This window comes from Teleopsis dalmanni, chromosome X (assembly GCF_002237135.1).
Source record: "Teleopsis dalmanni isolate 2A chromosome X, ASM223713v2, whole genome shotgun sequence".
Taxonomy (NCBI): domain Eukaryota; kingdom Metazoa; phylum Arthropoda; class Insecta; order Diptera; family Diopsidae; genus Teleopsis; species Teleopsis dalmanni.
In genome coordinates, this window is record NC_051848.1 from 63619914 (window position 1) to 63636753 (window position 16840).

At 31.5% G+C, this 16840-nt stretch overlaps 1 protein-coding gene across 1 annotated transcript; it reads left to right on the plus strand.

The window, feature by feature from the left end:
* Positions 1 to 1689: 1689 nt before the first annotated feature.
* On the plus strand, positions 1690 to 12353 carry LOC119689522 (coiled-coil domain-containing protein 40). Its single transcript, XM_038104360.1, has 7 exons — positions 1690 to 1708; positions 1764 to 3262; positions 5240 to 5382; positions 5443 to 5999; positions 6883 to 7027; positions 7095 to 7303; positions 11539 to 12353. Exons 2-7 carry the CDS (start codon positions 1815 to 1817, stop codon positions 12346 to 12348), a joined length of 3312 nt encoding a protein of 1103 aa, XP_037960288.1. The 5' UTR covers positions 1690 to 1708; positions 1764 to 1814; the 3' UTR covers positions 12349 to 12353.
* Positions 12354 to 16840: the final 4487 nt, after the last annotated feature.

Genomic DNA, 16840 nt, shown 5'->3' on the forward strand with positions numbered 1-16840 from the left:
TTGAAACCCAAGACTGAACACCTTTTTAACAAAAAATGTTAGCCCTTAACTTGTTACATTTTGAATATTAAAATTAGCAAATAAGGCAGATGCATTGAATTTCACAATTAAGCATCAACATAACCGAATATCCTTTACTGTGTGTATGATATAGGACCAATAGAATTATAGCAAAATTTTGAAGCAAATGCATTACGGTCGTATGGACTTTTAAGATGATGAACGAGCACCGACAATAAAAACCACACATAATGACTATCATGATATTTTCTATCATGATAGTCAAATAAGTTCTTCGAAGTGTTCATTATATATTGCGGTACTCATTCAAAAGAAAAGTAAGATATCTACGAACTTTGAACAAAGATTAACACAAACAAAGGGGCTATGCGCACACTTCGTGTCTTAAACTCTGACAGACGATCAAAAAAACTGAATTAATTATTTGATTGCCATGTTACATATGTCTCGAAGGAGCTCGTTGGCAAGTAACTGATAATCAAATATGGTGTCTCCAATAGAAGCCGAAAACAAAATTTCAAAGCGTAACACGAATTTCGCCAAGAGAACTGAAAAAGAGAAACTTATGCTTCAAAAGAGCAAAATGAAGATATTGTTGAAAATTTTCATCGATTCAAAGAAAATTGTTTACAGTGAATTCAGCCCAAATGGTCAAATTGCGAATACAGAAAGCAGAGTTTTGTTATAATTGTGAGTAAAACTTAAGCAAAACTCAGAGTATCTAAAACCAGGTAGTTATGGACCAGTTAGCTATAATGGTACCAAAACATCCAGCATTCTTATCGATCATGCACTGTATTCATCAGACTTTTTACTGCATCTTATGATGCATCGATCTGACTAACGAAAATACTTTTGTAAGATTTTGAAACTGATTGCTCATAAGATGAGCATAAAGAATTAACAAGTGTTAATTGAAATTCTGCTTTGTGACATTTTATAAAATGAATAGATTATATATTATCAACATCATCAAGAAGATGGTATTATGTGTCTTGAGATTAATCTTCAAATTTACGACATGAAGACATGCTTCCCACAAGAAAATTGTAATTATTGAACTTACATTTTCTGTGTTATATAAAAATGAGATTTTCATGATTAATCCTACAAAAGAACTTTTAATAACCTCGCCACGTTCAACCTCACCACGATTAATGAAAAAATGAACACAACCTTAATTTTCGAACGGTTTTGTGATAGCTTTTTTGTGTTTCTACACAACCACCTCAGAGTATATTGTACCACTCGTAATCTTGACTCATTGGATAAATGTAAATCAGTGTCGGTGCATTATTAGGAACCGCTAAGACTATTTTTGATAACCGTTTCATTCATTGTTCTTCTGCCGAATAATATTCTAATATCTGACTGCATATATGAAATATCATTGTTCTTTGAAACGTAATCGTAGCTACTCATTACAGTGATATCAAAGGGATTTTATATTTTTAAGCTTATAAAATTAATTTGTTTATTTTCCAAGCAAAATGCAATTATTAAACAAAAAACACCCTAAAATAACTTCAATAATGTGCCAACTACCTGGTTGTTGAAATGACATCAACAACCCATGCAATGGTTTCCATGGGAAATTTAGAATTTTTCTTTATTGTATGAAAATATTTTGACAGCTAGACAGAATATTTATACCGAAGTGAAAATATTTATTTCAGAAGAAAATTTTGTAAATAAATTAAAAAAAATTAAATAACATAAATATTTATTTTAAATGTTTACAGATTACACCCTCAAGAAAATATTGATTGTGTTAAATAAATTTTTGTAACAAAATGTCGGAACACGGTTCAGAAGACGAGGATAAGGAACTTCAAGTTTCACCCACACAAGTCGTAATTGATGCAAAAGAAATCTTCCCAAGTTCTTCCCAGTCTCTTTCTACTGAGAATCTCAGCCTCAGTTATGTGCCAACTTTCTCAACAGAATGCGAGGTAGAGGAAGAAATGTCAGAAATGACACCAGAAGAGCATAAACCATCGCTTACAAGTATTATAGCGGAATCGGAACGTACTGGCCCAACATGGGATAAAATAAATAAAATTTGTGATATTGAGGGCTACGACTTTGATGAGGAAAACTGTGCTGATATACCAAGAGCAGATATATGCCCATCAATAATTAGCGAACAGAAAACTGAGACGGAGTCAACAATATCAATGCCACCAAAAAAATCATACGTTAGGGAATTAATGGAAAAGCAGCATAAAGAAGCTGTACAATGGTTAGAAGAACGTAAAAAATTGCAGGAGGAGGAGGAAGAGGGTCCTAAAATGCAATTTACGAAAGACGATGCACAAAATTTAATGCATATTTATGATACAATTTTTAAGGATGATCTCCAAGATGCTCTAGAATTAGAACGAAAAGCTATTATTGATTGCTATGATAATATGGAAATAAAAGTTGGTTCTCTTGATACAGAAGATGATAAATCAAGCTCCTGCGCAGGCATTCTTAATGAAGAGAAACCACAACCTTACACTTTAGATAATGAGTATTTAGCACCAAATCATCCACTTATGAAAAAGTTTCAGCAGATGTTACGAGACCATCTATTATTTGTAAAAGGTGATATAAAGAAGGAAATTGATGAACTCAATTTAATTCGTAAAAAATATGAACAGAATAAATTTGATCTCGCACACAAGTTACACAATTTACGTAAAGAAAGTAAATCTCAAGAACCAATTGTAAAAGCTATCCAGGACGGTGTTGAAACTTCTTCAGTAATTCGAACTACGAAGGAAAAAAATATTCAAGAATTAGCCGCAAAACACGACGAAAAGAAGAAAGCATTCAATAAGTTGAAAGCTGATTACGATCGTCTGTCATATGATTTGGAAAATATACAGAGAATTAGTTTTAGCATAAATAAATGGACGGATGAAGCCGAAGGAGAAATAAAGGCCGCGAAACGTGTTATATGTAAAGATACAAAATTACAGAAGGACATGTGGGAAGAACAAAAGAAAGCAGATATCATTTACAATTATATGGATTTAGAATTAAAGAAGTATAAGAAACAACTGGCTGCAGTACGCGAAGTGATCCAAGATGCTAATACATCGATTCCCAAATTACAATTATGTAAAAGCAGAGCAACTGTTGATATTGAGTCCTTACAAAAGGAGTATGCTGCACTATCAGGACGCTGGCGAGAAGTAATCACTGCAATTGCACAACGCGATAAACTGTTTGATCAACTACAATACGATATTAGGTGAGTTAATACAAAACTTTCCCTAACAATTAAATTATCTTTATTAAAGTACATTTCTAAACAAAACTAATAATAAAAGTTTTTCTGCTTACAAACAGCGACACCTATATACAATATGTAAAAGTTTATGCGTAGAATGGAGAGGAATTGCAAACCTTAAATCTTCAAATTGTTAAGCATTCAATGTAGATGATGCCCGAGCCTATAAATATCCTTAATGTTTTATTTATACACACTTTACAACAAGGAAGAAAACGTCAACAGTTTTTCAGAATCGATTACTATTTTAAGCTACACGACATCCTCGTCTCCAAGTCTAGTCTAGTAATTCACTTTTTACATCATTTGGAATAGCAAGAGTGCTTTGTTTAATTAATAGTTAAGAATCCATAATCACTTCTATAATTTATTATGGGTTTTTTATGTTGACCATACTGGCTTGATTTTTCACCTCGATAACCGGTTTGATATTTGCTTAGGGCACCAAATACATGGAATTCACAGTAGGTATTTATAAAATAGTCGCCTACAATCAAGCTTTTCTAAGAAAATGAAAGGATAATGTAAATCATCTAAACTGTGACTAAATTATTGCACGCCATTAGAAAACTCCAGGTTTTCAAATTGTATGAATGCGATTTCTTGAATAGTCTATCTACCGTTTCCGGCTGAGCGTATTATTTTGTCAAAGGCTTATTCAAGTTAAATGGGTGCTATGTTGCAACTTTGTCTTACACCAGTTGTTACTTTAAACAACGCATATAGTATACCTTGCACTTGAACTAGTGATACATTTGATCTTACTGATGATTTTTGGGAATATAAACTGATTGCAGCGAAGATGATTCTCATAGTATTTACACTCGTAGTATCCATGCAGTACCGAATAGATCTGTCACATTTTGTTGTGGTTGAAACGGTATGAATTCACGTATTATTCGCATTCCATTAAATCAAGTTCCTTAGGAATATTAACATGAATTTCGTCTCTCTATGGCTCTGAAAAGGTTTCTTCGGTCCAAACTTTTTGTAGGACTATTTATATCTAATCTAAGCAATTACAATATTATAATTGTTTATTATAGCGAATTTTTCGAAATTGAGACTTTTATTGAGTTTGCACTTATAGTCATAAAACTAGCTACGATGTAATATTTACAAATTATTGATAACTGTTAGATCATAATGCACGCTATAGCTAGTGCTTTATTTTACAACCCTGAGTATGCCATAGAAATATATGTTCCGTTAATTTCAACGTAAAAACTCTACAGTATATAAAACATTTCTAGCTTGATTATGATATTAGTGCCAGCTTCCACTAAAATACCAGCAATTTGTGCCGTCTTGTTGGAACCAAATGTCGCCGATGTTTAACTGAATAATTTTTAAAAACAATGATTAGATAGCGGTCGCCATTCACCGTAACGGCAGCATGTAAACCGCACCAAACAGCCAATTTTAATAAATGCAATGGTAATTCGGTAACGGCTTGAGATTTATCTTCGCTCCATACATGGCAATTTTGCTTATTGACGTAGCTGTTGGCCATAAAATGAACGAAGTGCTTTATGAACTTGGAAGACAAATTTATTTTTTTCAAAGTAAATTTCCACATTTTGGAAACGTTGTTTCACTTTTTTTATTGTCGTACGTTTTATGTTATCCTATATTTCCGATATTAAGGAGCTCTTTGACATTTGCAGTCAACTCATTCTATATTTTAGTTTATTGCAGTATAACTAGTGGACCCACTATTATATATAATAGTAGTAGCATACTGCTGCTAGTACTTTTTAGTATATTCATTGAATTGTATGAAATTTATATATGCTTTTCTTTATTCTAAAAATTTATTTAATATACATATGTATAAAAGTAATCTATAAATCTATAATCTATAATAAAATATACGCAATATTCATGTTATATTAAAATAAAACAATAAAATATACAATTTTATCTGTTTTGACACAGCGAATCCAAAGAAGCTAGAAGGTTAGATGTAGCAGCTATAGATGCAATCAAGAAGAAAGCCCTGAAAGCAAAAGTATTAAATGATAGACTTAAAGAATTTAGAGAACATTTGCGTTTCGAATATGATGAAATAAATAGAGATAGTAAGTTCGGAAAGTTATCTACTCTATTTATTAGATAAAAATATCTTTCTATATTTTCAGTGTTGCTCGATATGGAAGCAATGAATACTTTGGAGAAAAGACTTGAAGAACTACCTTCTTTACTTAGACAATCTGAAAGAGACTATAGGCGCGGTAAAAAAGAACTGCAACGATTTGAAGCAAATATCAATCGTTTACAGTTTAAAATGGAAAAACAAGACTTAAGAAAATACAAAGCTGATCAAGCCATGTTACAGTCAGCTCAAGAACAACTTTTAACAGAGAAGGCTAGTACATATCGCTTAAAATTACTAGACGAAATGCAAGTGAAACGGCGTACCATGGAGTTAAGTCTGGCAAACTCCCAAGTAAGATTATCCAGTTTAACTTTACATATGGAGAGCTTTAAGAATGTCCTTTTGCGACTTTATAAAGAAAAAGAAGCCATAGCTGGAGAATATGATAGAATTAATGGAATTTATGAAATTTATATTGGTCAACAAAATGTTTTAAATCAGCAAATTAAAGTTAAAATGAATCAAATTGAAGGACTGTCACGTAAATATAGCCATTTGGTGAGAATATCGGAAATGGGAGACAGTCCAATTGAAATTAGAGTAAGTTAGAATTAAAATGTATTTTCAGAATGTGCACACTAATTCTTGTGAAAATTATTTGCTACAGTAACTTTTATAGATTTTGATTTTTTATTTATACCAAATCAAACAGGACATTTAAAAAATATGTATTCGTACTAAAGTCATCTATTGGCAATAAGAAGTAACGGTTATGTCAATATGTTTTCTGCTGAAAGTCATCGTGCGCCAAATCGTGACCACACGGGAACTTTGGCCAAAATATTCCTAACAAAATACCTATAACTAGAATCGATGGTTGTCACTTTTTTAATATATTGCAAGATATGCAATATAATATATTTCACATAGCAAACTTCTATTAAATCTGTCTTTCTGTCAATAAATTCTTATACAATTATTTATACATTTAATTAGCATGATTAAATTGGAGTAATTATCTCATGTAGATAATTATGGTCAACAATATTTTAAGCAATAACTCGAAAGAGAGAAGTCGATTCAACAGTTCGCCTGTATATAAGTATATCAAAAATCATAAGTCAGTGTATCGAAACTTTTCACAAAAGTTAATATAACCAAAATACTGGTAATGTGATGTGGTTTTTAATAGTTTTTATTATAATATATGTTTGTTAGCTTTATTATTACATATACATATATGTTAATAACTATGCAAAAACCTTTTTCCGTTCATGTTGACATGATTAGATAGTTAAAAGTCCTTATTACTGTAAATATTAAAAATAGTCCTCTTATGGAAACAATTAATACTAGCTTGGATAAAAAAGGATATATATGTATATTATTTTCTCACCCCACTTAATATTCATGTTTATTATTATGACATATATAACATTATACAATGGATTGTAATATATTATGCCTATTTTGTCTATAACAGATTTCGATAGCAGAGAAAAAGATATCTCAGGTTGAAGACGTATTAAAGGATTGTCAGAAGTTTTGGTTAATGTTACAGAACTACTTCATGAATATGACAGGAAAGAGAAATATACAAGTGAATGCACTAAATATAGCTGAGCGACGTAAGAAGCAAAATTATATCTAATTTTAAAAGATTTGCTTTATCTAATAATTTTTTTTTTGCCTTAGAATTTTCAATACTGAAACAAAAAAATATGGGATTAGATGCAACTATTACAGAAATCTCCAGACAAGGTGCTGAACTTGAACGCGATGTAGTAACGACTAAAGTGAGAGTACAATATCTCAATAGTGCATTTCACGAGCAACGTAATAAGCATAAAGACGACGAAATAGAGTGCGAGTTTGATCAATTAGAAGTAATGGAAAATCTAAAAGTAAGTAAAATGAAACGGAAACAAAATAATAATACTCATGACTTATAATAAAGAACTAATTCATCTTTATCTAAAATCATTTTACTATTTTGGATAAACAATCAGACTTACCTACAAGTTTTTGTCATAACGTACATTAAGCCTGGAAAGTTTATCGTGTTCCATTAAACTTATTAATTCCTTTTAAACTTCTTTATGATGCCAAATTTTAAAACCGTTTCAAAGAAAAGTCCGTTTATATATAAAATCCTTTAAATCCTAGGAGTAGCATAGCGCCTCGAAGTTCATTGATTCATTTTTTGAAATCAAAAAATTAAAAAATAAAACAAATAATTATTGGTCTGATCTGAGCGTATCTGAGGGTCCTATTTAATTTCTCGTTAACAAGACGTTTACATATGATATACTAAGAAAAAAAATTCAAACTAATATTTTTAAATATTTTGAGGAATAGTAAATTTATAATAAACAAAAGCAAATTTAGAAACGTTCCTAAATTCTTCTCAAACACCCCTCGTACTTTATAAGATCTAGATTATACTTCTTATTAAATGGCAGACATTCAATATTGTTATTACAATTCGTATCATTACACTCGTATGAATGTGATTAAATTCACTCAACAGACGACAAGAACAAAAGTTATTATTAAATAAATCAAAAAGATTTGAGAAACAGACATAATATTTAAGACTTCTATCGGACAAGTCTTCTTGCATCAGATTGTTCTTTCAGGACGCATGAAGGAACTCTCTACTGTAACAAACTTCACTTTTTAAATTGACGAAACTCTGCTCTATGTGATATATCAACTTGGTACAGTTCAAAACAATAAGAAATGATTGTATACATTTTCTATTTTGGTACTAGAAGTGCCTGACTTCTCTAAATATTTAAATTGATTCTATATTATCTAATAAGAATGTCGAAATTAAAAAGATAACATATTTTGTAGAATGTAATTTACAGGATTAGATGATTGAAGTGTTACCTATTCAAGTGACCACAACTTTTTTGTGTGAAGTTATTTTTTATTGATTTAAATTACACAAAAATTTATGAAAATAATCTAAATTTTAGAATCCACAGAATTACTCTAGGACTTTCAAAATCAAAATGATCAGATTTACGTGACAAGCCAATGGTTCAACATAGTAAACGATGTACGCAATAAGCGGATTGCTGACATGAAAAGCGACCATTACTTAATTATCCTCGAACCCCAAATGAAGTTGTGCCCAAAAAGATCAAAAAAGTCAAAAGTTCAATGTGAGCAAACTGAAGAGCGAGAAAACTAGACGCGAATTATCAAATAAAGTCAATGCATTGAATCAAGAACAATCCGAACGAACTGATTTAGGAATCGACGATCACTGGGAGTTTTTAGTAATAAAATCCAACACATCTGCGATGTTTCACTGGGTTTCTCGAAAAATGAAATCAAAGAGTGAATATCTAAAAACACGATGGAGCTAATAAAATAAAGAAGAAATGTCAAAGAACAACGCGCGGATGACGCAAAAAGAATGAATTACAGGTGAAATATAAGGCCCTCAGCAGAAATGTTAAGCGTCAAGTTAAAACCGACAAGCGAGACTATTACAACCAACTCGGACACTGTATAAACAGTTGCTAGTAAAAACGATCTAAAAGATAATAAGGGAAATAATCGGACCAAACACATTTAAAACATCACCTATATAGAACGACAGCGGTGAGCTGATCACATCGAAAAAAAAAACACTTTAAACTGTAGAAAGACCATTTCCAAAAAATTCTAAATTTAGTACAAAACTTGTCTGCTAGTAATCTAGAAGCTCGAAGACGATTATACCCAACTAGAAGAGTCAAAATTGATCTGCTTTCATTTGAAGAAATATGCTCTGCCCTTAAATTACCTAAAAGTGGGAAAGCAAGCGGCTGCAATAGTTTACCTGCTGAGCTCTTTAAAAATAACCCCCAAACAATGACAGGACTCTTATGTCCATTGTTTGGGAAAGTATGGAAAAGTGAAAATAATAATAAGTCAATAATTCTTAAGATCACCAAAAAAAAGAATCGACGAAAGCGTGCAAATACAAAAATATATATGGGCAATATATGGGCAACATTACACTTAAGGGGCGTCCCAGATGAGATCATAAGCGTTATAAAAAACCTGTATCAGAATTCCATCTCCAGGGTCCTCCGCGATGGCGAACTTAGTGATTCTTTTCAAACCCAATCTGGGCTTAAGCAAAGAAGCGTTTTATCCCACTTCTGTTGATCACAATCCTAGAAATGATATTTGAAATATCTGAATAAATGCCTCCTGGTATTACTTGGAATTTGATCGAGAAACTAAGTGAACTCAGTTATACATACGATGTAGCTCTGTTGTCTAGTAGGCCCTCTGACCTGCAATAATCAATTTAATGAAGCGTAGCAGTAATGAAGCGTAGCAATTTGGACTAAAGATTAATTCCACTAAAACAATGACCATGCGACTCAATGTGCGCAACGTAAACAGTTTCTTCATTGATAATGAACAAATTGAGGATGTTGCTAAATTTCAATATATAGGGCAGCCACTTTACAACTGACAGCGGAACATGAGCTGATGTTGAAAACAATCAAAAAAGCAAAAATTTCATTTGCCAATCTTGCTCGCGTATGAAAAACAGTATCAATTTAACTAGAATCAAAGATAAAAATGTTCAATGGATGTGTTAAATCAGTGATGCTATGTGGGAGCGAAACTTGGCATACCACTTCCTCGATTCTACAAAAACTACAAACCTTTGTCAATCGCTACCTAAAAAGAATAGTAGGTGGCCAAGAATAATCGCGAATAAACGATTGTGGCGATTCGCCTATCAGAGGGAGATCAGCAAAGAAATAATTAAGCGCAAATACGGTTAGCTGGGTCATACTCTACGTAAAAATAGATCGGCAATTTCACATGCTACGCTTAAATGGAACCCTCAAGGCAAAAGAACTGTAAGAAGATTTAGAACGACGTGGAGACATACAATGCAACGGGAAACATCCAAATCGATTAACGAATTATGACATATGGCTAGATATAGAGAAAATCGGAAATTATTTGTAAATAGGCTGAGTTCTTAATTATTGTAATGAATACCATGCCAAAATAAATTCACTCTAGCTCGATGTGGTCACCTTTTGCTTTAACTATGGTCTTTAAACGATTAAAGAATGAGTTGCATGCTTCACGAATATGAACTTCCGGTATTTTGGCACATTCCTGAACAGAAGCTTCCTTCAGCGCACCCATATTGGCATATTTTTTATTCCTCACCTCGATCTCCAAAATAGTCGAGAGCAAGGACGAAATAAGGTACAAGGTATGGAACATGAATCTTATTGGAACGTCCGAATCTTATTGGAACGTCCATGGTCTACGACCGAAATGTTTGCGTGCCCACGACTCTAAAGCAATTTTCAAAACATTTCCTCGATAATAAATCGCATTGGCTTTGATACCAGGCTCGATGAAAAGAGTCTATCCGCGGCAACATCTACCCATACCATTACTCAAGATGGAAAATTACTTCGGGTAGCTATTCGCGGACTTAAATGGCATTGAACGGCAGTGTATTCCGTTAAGTAAACACGATAATTTTGAAATCATTATAAACTGCTCAATGGAGAAATTTTTCTCATTAGAGAACACAATGTTTGGAAATTCGACATGTTCGTGCATGCGTAACAACTCCTTTGCTCTTTCGAGTCTGACTTTTTGTTGCTTTGGTGTAAGAACTTGTGCCTTTTGGAACTTGTAAGGCTTTACCTTAAACTCATTTTGGAATGTGCTTTGGATGCTTCGCTAGAGTATTTTCAGTTCTTTAACCATTTGATTACCACTACGAAATGTATTCCCTTTAAGTTGTGCCTTCACTTTCTGAACCAAGTGCTGTTGCTGTTTTTTTTCGTTCACGTTTAGTGGAAGCGTCACTGTTATATTAATACGAGCAATAGCTGGTTGTGATTGTCCGGTCAAATATAACGCAATCACATCATTACGTTTGAATTCCATTTCAAATACTGTTTGTTTGTGGTAGCTTGTGAACAATATAAACAGCTATCATTCGTATGAATTTCACGTAGTTGGCAATATCATTTTGACAGATATACCTGTATGTAGTTGGTAACAATTCAATCGCTTAACCCTGTAGTAACTTAAACTAAGTACAATATATATTTATAATATAATTCTAATTATTTATTTCTAGAATAAGGAAATGGAAATGTTGCAAATGGAAGATGAAGTAAGTGATTTATTTAAAGATGTTGAGACTTACAAAGATCTGGTGTTAGATTTGCACCGCGAGGCTCTATCGTGGGAAGCGAAATATAAAATAATAGAAGATACCATGGCTTGGCGTAAGTCTTCGCATGATAGCCAAAGTGAAATCACAGAAATGAAGAACGAAATTCATCGTATGGAGATACGCTTCAAGCAATTAGTACGTGCTCAACAAAAATTAATACAGGATCTTGAACATTGTGTCATGCACCGTGAACGTATTTATATTACTTCCGTATTAACACGGCAGGCAGAAAATAAATGGAGACACTGTGACGATCACATTCAACTACGACGTAAATTAGAAGAAAATAAAGTAAAAGTAGACATCCAACGTAGAAAAATTCGGTCATTAAAGAAAAGAGATGAGGAAGCTTGTCCAAATGTACAAGCAATAAGTAACAGAATATCTAAAATAATTGAAGACATGGCTACTGTGAGAAATGAAATGCGTGCCATCGATGTTGAAATCGTAGAGGTATTGAATGTAAAATATCAATATCTGGAATTCACCGTGCGTTCCCAAAAGCACTCTCAACGTTATCAAAAATTTACTAAAACTATTAAGACCACAGCAACCTTGCCAAGGATGCGATCTGAAGCTAAAGTTGATCAAGCTGCTCCACACCACGTTGAAAGAATACGTGATTTTTTGCAATTTAGCACTAATATGATTAAACGCTTTCCAGAGAAAAAAATTATGTTATGTAAAGTGATGCATATGTCTACAGATTAGTTTAATTGGACTATTTTTTATGTTTGTAAAATTTAAACAAAAAATCTATTAATTAAATTTTTGTTTACTTGAAAACTGTAGAAATAAAAACATTTCTGACATTATTGTGTGTAAAAGTTAAAACAGCTGAAGGCATATATTACTTCTTAATACGTAACCCTCGATCTGATTTACTAATTATGATATTAAAAATTCTCAACTGGTGGCCCCAATTCAAAGGATTGAGTGTCTTATTTATTATGTCTGGTTCCAGCACAATAAAATGCTTCATTCCGTTGGAAATCAAGAAAACAAAAAATATTGAGCAATTATTCAGTTTTTGCAGTGAGAGCGAAAAATATTTATCTGGTATTAATTATTTATTACACCCATTTGCTAGCTAAGGTTCTAGGCTTCAGTAGCAATGAGCCGTTTTATTATATATGCAATTTTTGAATATGTTAATATATTTTCACTATTCACTATTAATATATTTTAACTTTTTTTCATTAGACACAGTTTTTAAAAATAGTCATGATGTATTAGAGAGATATATGATAAAAAATCAATCATATCTTTAAGTTTGACGAATGTGATGGGTCTGGAATGATAATATGAACGTTTTAGCACTATATTTCCATAGTTCAGTGGTCTTTTCTGTGAAAGCATGAATTTAGTGTTTTAAGATCCCCATATTGAATGTGGTTTGCTTTTTAAAACCCTTATCCAACATATCTTCAACCAATTTACTTATTCACCATTGATATTTTTTCTGCTTCTTAGAATTGCATCTCTTAAACATTTTGTAGAAAAACAGATGGTTTCACTTCATGCGAAATATCCATTATTTATTTTCGGTATTGTTTTATGATAGTATAATATCACATTCAAAAAATCATATTTTCTATAGTACATTATAGTTTCAAAATGGGCATCATTTGGTAGATTAGAGTACCCCAGATAAGTGACCTGTTACATATTACTGCGTAGTCGTATTTTCAACTTTTTGTATATTTACTTATTACTTTCTCTATTTCAGTTAACAAAACATTTTATTTTTAAATACAAGCTTTGATAAATCTGTCATTATATGGTAAATCTGAAGACATCGTATGTTTAGTCTAGGATTGTCATTTTTTTAATAAGATTAACTGCAAAAATATAAAAGACTTTTCGCATCGATTTTTTCTAGTGATGCACCCCATTTTTTGCTTGATAGATATTTCAACAAAAAAAAATGTTCACATCTGGGGAAGAAAATATCAACAATCCCCTAAAAGTCATTGTATGGTTTGGCGTATTGTCGGAAGTTGTGTATTCATCAAAACGACGAAGGTTTGACACAAAGCGCCAACTCTGACCGTTTATTTCACATGATTATTAATTTATTAGATGATATAGATGTAGTAGATATGTGTGGATATAAAAAGACTATGCCACTAGCCACAAGTCACATAATAACTCATGTTATTTGGTAATATTACGATATGTAATTTTATAATTCTACGTTTTAGTGATGTGAATGATCAACCAAGATCATTTTATTCGTCATCACTAGTTTTTTTCTATTACACAAAATATCAAATTTAAGTGAACAATCTTTAAACTTTCGTCGATTCGAAACATCTTGATAAATTTCTATCTGCCACAAAGGTCTGATGTTTTAAGAGGTCTCGTCTTGGTATTTCACACCAAATCTCAATCACAAGTGTGGTTTATTTACGGGACCACAAAATGCATAATTCTATATAAGTAAATGCACAAATTATATTGCTCCTTTTTATTCATATTAAATCATAATTAATAATTAAGGTTTTTCAAAATTTTTTTTTGCATTAACATGAGAGAGAATTAAGTCACTTTTTAAAGATAAAAGGAAGATTTCGGTAAAGCTTATGTATTCTATATACAGTAAAAGCTGTTTCAAGCGAACACTGATAGGTCAACAATTCTGTTTAAATAAAAGAACTGACTAAAGACTAGGAATTCAATTCACAGATTCAGTGGCACAAAGAGATGCCCACGGAACAAAGCTTTCACTGTAATAATAACATTGAACTCGAATACGGTCAACGCTGCAAAATGGGAAGAGCAATCGAATTATTGTCAAATCATGTGAGAAAAAAATTAATTAGAAATAATGCAAATATAAACAATGTCAATTTTAATTAATAACGATTTTTGCAAAAAAGGTAAATAAAATAATATATAAAGTATAGGTAGGTAAGGCTAGTTTGTGCTGGCAGTCCTAAAAGGCGACGCGTAGATCATTAAGTTCCATTGCGATACCAAAGTAAATTAGTATAAGTAAAAAGAATTTCTGAAAATCAGCACAAATCTAAACTTTCAAAATTTATTAAAAATTATAAAAAACAAACTGAGAAATATTGCCTACAATTATATCTCAGAAATAGCATCTGTAAGAATACCACCATTTAAAGAATAAGAAAAATTGTCTGAACCAGAAATTGATTTGTGGATTTTGCTATGTTAGCCGTTAATATAAATATAGAAATACACCATTATTAGGTATTAAGAATAGAATAGATAGGCTTGAATTTGTTTCGTCTTGTAGAATTGGTTCTTGGTTGCTTGGCTGTATATTTGGTATATACCAGGTACAGCTGGTCGAATCTGTTTTACATCGCGACTTTGTAGAATATATTTAAACAATATAGAGAGATTTCTTAAAAAGTAGTGAATTACAACAAAAATTTTTGTTATTTTATTTTAATTAATTGAATTTTTTGCTAATCATACATCTGTTTCCAGTAGTACGAAATACCCATCATCAGAGGTCTTGAAATTATTTCTTAAATTAAATTATTCTTTAATAATTTATGAGACTTGAGGTACCAAGGGTTGAATTAATGTCCTGCTAAATTTGGAGCTCAAAGTAACCTCTCTACCAAATACAATAGTTTCTTTTAAGCAAAATAATCACTTTCGTAATTAATGATATTAAATTACAACTATAAAGAATATAATATTAACAACACTATCTAATTTGATGTTGTCTTGTTTTCTAGATTCTTGTAGTTTGATTTTTACTCTGCAGTGGTAGTAATACTAAGCTAATTGTGTATAGTCATAATAGCTATGCTATGTTGTTGTTAGGAAAGGTATAATCTTATATTGGTTTTGTACAATAATAAGTATCATTTTCGTCATTCTGGCATCACAGTCCAGAATGGACCATTGCCTCTTTTTTTTTTAAGCCCAATCTTGCGACTATAATAAGTATATATGTATATAATTCGCGAAAATGTGTGATTACACTAATAACGTGTGAAAATAACGTATGAGTTACTGCAAATAATCATATCATATATCACAACTTGCCGGACTAACAACAAATCAAGTCAAAAAAATAAAAAGTTTTTCGACGAAAACGATTCACTTTACCAAAATTATTACCTTCAAACTCACAGAATTTAAAAGCATATTGAATAAGTATTTTAGATCATCATGCAGTATGTATCTTTCAGGATATCGACACAAGCCTTTTAGTATACAAAACGTTTTCCCTTCATTGACAAATGCATTTTTCTGAACAAAATATCACGCAGCAACAAATCTTATCTTAATAAATAGAGAAGGTGAGTTACATTACAGAGAGCACGTAATTTGCTAATAGATAATCTCATTAGAAATATCTCTCAGTTATATTAAAAAGCTGCTTAAATTTTATACAGCTGCAAATTGATCAACAGATTGATTCAAAGTACACAAAGTCCAGAATTCAACTATAATATTAAAAAAACTCTTAAGAATTTGCTTTTTATTTTCAACAGTCCGTAGTTTAAAAGAACATATTTAACGTATTTTTTATTTAAAACCACCAGTTCAATTATTTGATCATTATTTATTTGAAACGTTTGCTATATTGTCTGTTCATTAATCCGAGAGTCAGCCGTATCCAGCTGTTTATCTGTCCAGTTAGAAAATATCTATTAATAATGAATCAATGAATTATAAATATCAATGGAAAATTTTTATTTGACTGATCAACAATCCCGAATAAAATTACTTACCTTCTTATCAAATTAACGTTTGAAATTTCGATTAATTGCTAATATGATTTCAGTGTTTCTTTTTTATCACTAGCAATGCTATGAACAAATACTAAACAAGACCTATTTTCAACGTGAGTCTCCAATTTTTAGTATAATCGCAACGGACCATGAACCCAATCGTTCGGAACCCGACTTTAGAATTTTATGCGATCCACAGCTCTAATTACAAATGATGCAAGTAAATGCTACCAGAAGTGAATTATTGACCTCCTTACTAATATTGGAAATTGACACCTTAACTCGGCGCTAAGAACCGAGTTAAGGTAATACATAGTAGTGCTGCGTATTTTTCTATTACAAAAGTACAGTAACGAAATCATTGAAGTTTTGCAAAATCTGTCTACAACTACTGAGTCGAAGGAATTAATAATGTCAATAGTTATTATTTAATCTCTTCACAAATATGTTGCTCGTATATTTCTTAAATTGATCAATAA